The sequence below is a fragment of the Palaemon carinicauda genome, chromosome 1, assembly GCF_036898095.1.
Source record: "Palaemon carinicauda isolate YSFRI2023 chromosome 1, ASM3689809v2, whole genome shotgun sequence".
NCBI classification, from domain to species: Eukaryota; Metazoa; Arthropoda; class Malacostraca; order Decapoda; family Palaemonidae; genus Palaemon; species Palaemon carinicauda.
Genome location: NC_090725.1, coordinates 207,787,316 through 207,793,203, shown reverse-complemented (window position 1 = coordinate 207,793,203; position 5,888 = coordinate 207,787,316). Strand labels below are relative to the sequence as shown.

Below are 5,888 nucleotides of genomic sequence, written 5' to 3'. Positions count from 1 at the left end.
ATAAAGGAATCGGAATCTTGGAAGAGAACAAATTCGTCTTCAGCCTAAGAATTCCCCCTTTTCCGCCTTTGAAGACACTGAATATTTCGATCGACCAGAGAAATTTTGGATTCCTTATCCTTCGAATATTTCCATAATTGTTAACAAGAATGCAAAGAAAATTTATAAGGAACAAGAACATTACATTCTCGGAGTGAACGCAGACGAAAGAAGGAGACTTTCAGAATGGGCTCCAGAGGGTTAGATTTTCCTCAGAGGCTGAAGCGAAATGTTACGATTCATACTGAAAGAAAACTTTCATAAATCTTTCCATTTGTTTTCGTCGTTCTTTTTTTAATTCCTTTCTGCATTTTTTATCTTGCGGATATTCTCTCTCTCTCTCTCTCTCTCTCTCTCTCTCTCTCTCTCTCTCTCTCTCTCTCTCTCTCTCTCTCTCTCTCTTCTAACCTGAAGACATATTGACTCTGGCACTCAGTCTGAAGCCAAAAAAGTATTTGCTGGAGCTCGATTCGCTGTTTTTTTTTATATTTAATGCTAGTTGGGGTGCCAAGATCGTTAATATTAACTATGGCTATAAGATCTAATAGTTTTGTAAATAATTTGTTATTGTTGGCTGCTACAAAGGAATCGGGCAGCTTTATCTGTTATGATAAATCTATTGAAGAGAACTCAGTAGAAGGACTATTGAAAATGAAACATCTCGGGAAAAGGACGATCGTCAAATCGATCGAGCCCGTAGAAATCTGCCCTAAGACAAACCTTAGGGTTTATTCACTCGAGGACTTGTTGCCCTTCGTAGGCAGGGTAATAAAACGGGGTGAATTCGGAGATGTCTATGAACTTGTAGGCAAATATTCGGATTTCTGCCTCAAAGAGAATAGGATATGCCTAGACGTCGAGGTTGAGAATCTCCTTCGATTCCAGCATCTTGCGGTTCCCAAAGTCATGGGACTCGTGAAGGAATGGGAGGTGATCATCGTGTCACGTCACCAAATGACCCTGTGGGACTGGGCAAGGATCGTGCGACCGACCAAGGAGCAGGTCCTTCGTGTCTTGATAGCACTGGTTGGAATTCTGCAGGATTTCCACGCCGAAGGCTACTGCCACAATTACGTCCACCCGGAAAACGTTATGATCGATTTAGCTACCGGAGGACGAGCTCCAAAGGTAAGTGTGATGGACTTTAATCTCATGAGGGAGATCGGTGCCAACCCTTTCCAAAGACCCATAGTTCAGACCAGCCAGAGTTCGGGTGCGAACACCAAATACTGTAAGTGTTTCGCGTCCAAGATCCTTGCGGGGGAGGGAGGCACCCCACAGACAGATGCCCTAAGCATGGCTCTCACCATCGGGTTTTTAGTTTCTAATGGAGTGCTTACGGTGAGATCCCCCTTCAGGAAACTCCTGGACTGGTTTGCAGGTTGCTATGGAAACGAAAGCGGTTGCTCCATGGACACTCTGCTCATCGGGTTAAACAAGGAATTTGACAATTACTCCATCAGCGAAATGGAAGAGTGGGTGGAGTGGGTGGCAGATCAGAAAGAAATATCGTCACTGGAAAATTCCACCTCAAATGGCAATGATGATGAAGAGGAGGGGAGAAAGGATTGTCAGCAAAATGGCCTCGTAAAGGAGGTTTATGCTTACCAACAAAAGCTCGGGGAAATAAATGACAAAATGTCAAATCTAGACCACGACCTTCTTCAGAGGGACCAAGAGCTGGCGTCTTTCAGGCAGAAAGCTGACCAAGACAAACGCAAGAACGATGAACTGGGGAACAAGAAACTATCCCCGGAGAGGAAATTTCAGGAAGTCCATGAAGAAAACGATTCTCTGAGGAAGGAAGTAAGTAGACTAAGGGAGTCTCAACTACAGAGAGAAGAAGATAAGCTCAGCACACAGGGTTTCGAAGATAAACAAAAAGCTGATCTTGAAGGAAAACCTCAGGACGAGAGAAAGCATCTTAGGAGGGAAGCAAAAGAAGTGGCCTTAAGAAGGATTAGAAAAATTGCACAGGATGAAATCTCCCACGAAAAAATAGACAAAGTGTATGTTCCTGTTGAAGTAAGGCAAGAGGCTTTGAAAGAGGAGAAAACAGGAAAGAAACACAAGGTTAACTTGGAGGAAATAGAAGAGGACATCGTGAAGAGGCGTATCGATTATTTTGAAAATATCATGCGAAAAAACATACAGGAAGAAGGCGAACTTCGTGGACAATCTCCAGACTTTAGAGAAAATCTTGATAGGAATGCCAAGAAGATTGCTTTGGCAAGGATAACACAAATAATAGAAAAGGAATTATCAGAACAAAATGAAAACGTCTGGAAAAGTGACAACATTGAAAAGGAACTTAAAGAATACCAAGAAGCAAATAGCCTAAGAACAGATGGAGATTCGGCTACTAAAGGTGATGATTATGCAGAAACCAGGATGGTAAATGTAATGGGAGAGAAACAAAAAGCTGATCTTGAAGGAAAACCTTAGGACGAGAGAAAGCATCTTAGGAGGGAAGCAAAAGAAGTGGCCTTAAGAAAAATTAGACAAATTGCACAGGATGAAATCTCACAAGAAAAAAGAGACAAAATGTATGTTCCTGTTGAACTAACGTAAGCGGCCTTGAAAGAGGAGAAAACAGGAAAGATACAGAAGGTTAACTTGGAGGAAATAGAGGAAGGAATCGTAAAGAGGCGTATCGAATATTTTGAAAATATCATACGAAAAAACATAAAGGAAGAAGGCGAACTTCATGGACAATCTCCAGACATTAGAGAAAATCTTAATAGGAATGCCGAGAATAATGCTTTGGCAAGGATAACACAAATAATAGAAAAGGAATTATCAGAACAAAATGAAAACGTCTGGAAAAGTGAGAACACTGAAAAGGAATTTAAAGACTACCAAGAAGCAAATAGCCTAAGAACAGATGGAGATTCTGCCAGTAAAGAGGGACAAATAGCTATTCTCAAAGAAAACATGGAAATTCTGCAGATACAAAATATGGAAACATATGCTGTAGCACAAAGAGTTGAAGAAGAGAAAGAAAAGCTTAAAGAAGAGTTAATGGAGGAGGAGAGACTAAGAAAAGAAAAAGAGGGACAATTACCTATTCTCAAAGAAAACATGGAAAGTCTGCAGATACAAAATTTGCAGGAGGTAGAAACAATCAAAAGAAAAATAGAAAATCGGCTAAATCTCGTGACGGAAGAAGCAAAAATTCTTAAGCACGAAAAAGAGATGGAAATTAAGATAGATAGGATTGAAATATTGGCAATTGAAATTGATGATATAGTGAAACGTCAAAAGAGAGAACTTCTAAGGAATGAAGAAGAGAAAGAAAAGCTTAAAGAAGAGTTAATGAGAGAGGAAAGACTCAGAAAAGAAAAAGAGGGACAAATAGCTATTCTCAGAGAAAACATGGAAAGTCTGCAGATACAAAATATGGAAACATATGCTGTAGCACAAAGAGTTGATGAAGAGAAAGAAAAGCTTAAAGAAGAGTTAATGGAGGAGGAGAGACTGAGAAAAGAAAAAGAGGGACAAATAGCTATTCTCAAAGAAAACATGGAAAGTCTGCAGATATAAAATATGGAAACATATGCTGTAGCACAAAGAGTTGAAGAAGAGAAAGAAAAGCTTAAAGAGGAGTTAATGGAGGAGGAGAGACTAAGAAAAGAAAAAGAGGGACAATTAGCTATTCTCAAAATAAACATGGAAAGTCTAGAGATACAAAATATGGAAACATATGCTATTGCACAAAGAGTAGAAAAAGAGAAAGAAAAGCTTAAAGAAGAGTTAATGGAGGAGGAGAGACTAAGAAAAGAAAAAGAGGGACAATTAGCTATTCTCAAAATAAACATGGAAAGTCTGCAGATACAAAATATGGAAACATATGCTATAGCACAAAGAGTTGAAGAAGAGAAAGAAAAGCTTAAAGAAGAGTTAATGGAGGAGGAGAGACTAAGAAAAGAAAAAGAGGGACAATTAGCTCTTCTCAAAATAAACATGGAAAGTCTAGAGATACAAAATATGGAAACATATGCTATTGCACAAAGAGTAGAAAAAGAGAAAGAAAAGCTTAAAGAAGAGTTAATGGAGGAGGAGAGACTAAGAAAAGAAAAAGAGGGACAATTAGCTCTTCTCAAAATAAACATGGAAAGTCTAGAGATACAAAATATGGAAACATATGCTATAGCACAAAGAGTTGAAGAAGAGAAAGAAAAACTTAAAGAAGAGTTAATGGAGGAGGAGAGACTAAGAAAAGAAAAAGAGGGACAATTAGCTATTCTCAAAATAAACATGGAAAGTCTAGAGATACAAAATATGGAAACATATGCTATTGCACAAAGAGTAGAAAAAGAGAAAGAAAAGCTTAAAGAAGAGTTAATGGAGGAGGAGAGACTAAGAAAAGAAAAAGAGGGACAATTAGCTCTTCTGAAAATAAACATGGAAAGTCTAGAGATACAAAATATGGAAACATATGCTATAGCACAAAGAGTAGAAGAAGAGAAAGAAAAGCTTAAAGAAGAGTTAATGAGAGAGGAGAGACTAAGAAAAGAAAAAGAGGGACAAATAGCTATTCTCAAAGAAAACATGGAATGTCTAGAGATACAAAATATGGAAACATATGCTGTAGCACAAAGAGTTGAAGAAGAGAAAGAAAAGCTTAAAGAAGAGTTAATGAGAGAGGAAAGACTCAGAAAAGAAAAAGAGGGACAAATAGCTATTCTCAAAGAAAACATGGAAATTCTGCAGATACAAAATATGGAAACATATGCTAAAGCACAAAGAGTTGAAGAAGAGAAAGAAAAGCTTAAAGAAGAGTTAATGGAGGAGGAGAGACTAAGAAAAGAAAAAGAGGGACAATTAGCTATTCTCAAAGAAAACATGGAAAGTCTGCAGATACAAAATTTGCAGGAGGTAGAAACAATCAAAAGAGAAATAGAAAATCGGCTAAATCTCGTGACGGAAGAAGCAAAAAATCTTAAGCACGAAAAAGAGATGGAAATTAAGATAGATCGGCTTGAAATATTGGCAATGGAAATTGATGATATAGTGAAACGTCAAAAGAGAGAACTTCTAAGGAGAGAGGAAGAGAGCAAAAGGCTTAATAAAGAGCTAATAGAGGAAAGAAGAATAAGAAAAGAGACAGAATGTGAAGTGCATAGTCTGAAGAAGGAAATAGAAAGTCTAAAGCAGAGACTTTTGGCAAAGACTGGACAGATTGGTGATACTCATAAGGTAGTTATGGAATTGGATGATTTGATGAATCGGTTGGAAGAGGAAGTCAATAGCGACGACTAAGAAATGAAAAGAAAAACTAGAAAAAAAAGAAAATATAAAAAAAATTAAAAACAAAAATCCAAAAAGAAATATAGAAACTGAAAAAATCCCCAAAAAATATGAAAACAAAAAACATAAGAAAAAATAAAAAATTCCAAAAGAAGAAGAAGAAAAAGAAGAAGGAGAAGAAGAAGAAGAAGATGGCAGCAGGGAAAAAACCAGATGGCGTCTGTAACCAGTCTATTCTAGATACCTAAAGGATATTCTGCAAGATGGACTCAGCAGATGGAAGAAGTCTGACTTGTTCAAGTATGCTTTGTTCCTTGATAAAGATTCACTTGTACTGTTTCATTATCAGGTGAAAAATGCAGAACAAATAAGTCTGACTTCGACTATTATGCTGTGCTCTCTGAACAATATTCCCTGAAGGTAGATAGAAAAAGACTATATACCAAAGAAGAAATTATATATAAAAACTAAATTATCCAAAAAGAGAAGATGGTAGCTGAGAAAAAACAAGATGGCGGCTGTTCTCAATCTATTTCAGATACCTAAAGGATATTCTACAAAATGGACTCAGCAGATGGAAGAAGTCTGACTTGTTCTTG

General features: G+C 37.5%; 2 protein-coding genes across 2 annotated transcripts; both read left to right on the top strand.

The window, feature by feature from the left end:
• Positions 1 to 3,060: 3,060 nt before the first annotated feature.
• Positions 3,061 to 3,582, top strand: LOC137637957 (arginine and glutamate-rich protein 1-like). Its single transcript, XM_068370065.1, has one exon. The coding sequence runs from the start codon at positions 3,061 to 3,063 to the stop codon at positions 3,580 to 3,582; it is 522 nt and encodes a 173-aa protein (XP_068226166.1).
• Positions 3,583 to 3,585: 3 nt separating this feature from the next.
• LOC137637948 (calponin homology domain-containing protein DDB_G0272472-like) lies at positions 3,586 to 5,301 on the top strand. Its single transcript, XM_068370055.1, has 2 exons — positions 3,586 to 4,494; positions 4,915 to 5,301. The coding sequence occupies exons 1-2, from the start codon at positions 3,586 to 3,588 to the stop codon at positions 5,299 to 5,301; spliced, it is 1,296 nt and encodes a 431-aa protein (XP_068226156.1).
• The last annotated feature ends 587 nt before the right edge of the window (positions 5,302 to 5,888 follow it).

Excerpts from the sequence above, each read along its gene's own strand:
- LOC137637957 (XM_068370065.1), top strand. The coding sequence starts at position 3,061 with ATGGAGGAGGAGAGACTAAGAAAAGAAAAAGAGGGACAATTACCTATT.
- LOC137637948 (XM_068370055.1), top strand. The coding sequence starts at position 3,586 with ATGGAAACATATGCTGTAGCACAAAGAGTTGAAGAAGAGAAAGAAAAG. Across the intron at positions 4,495-4,914 it reads CATATGCTATAGCACAAAGA|GAGGTAGAAACAATCAAAAG; the intron begins GTAGAAGAAGAG and ends CAAAATTTGCAG.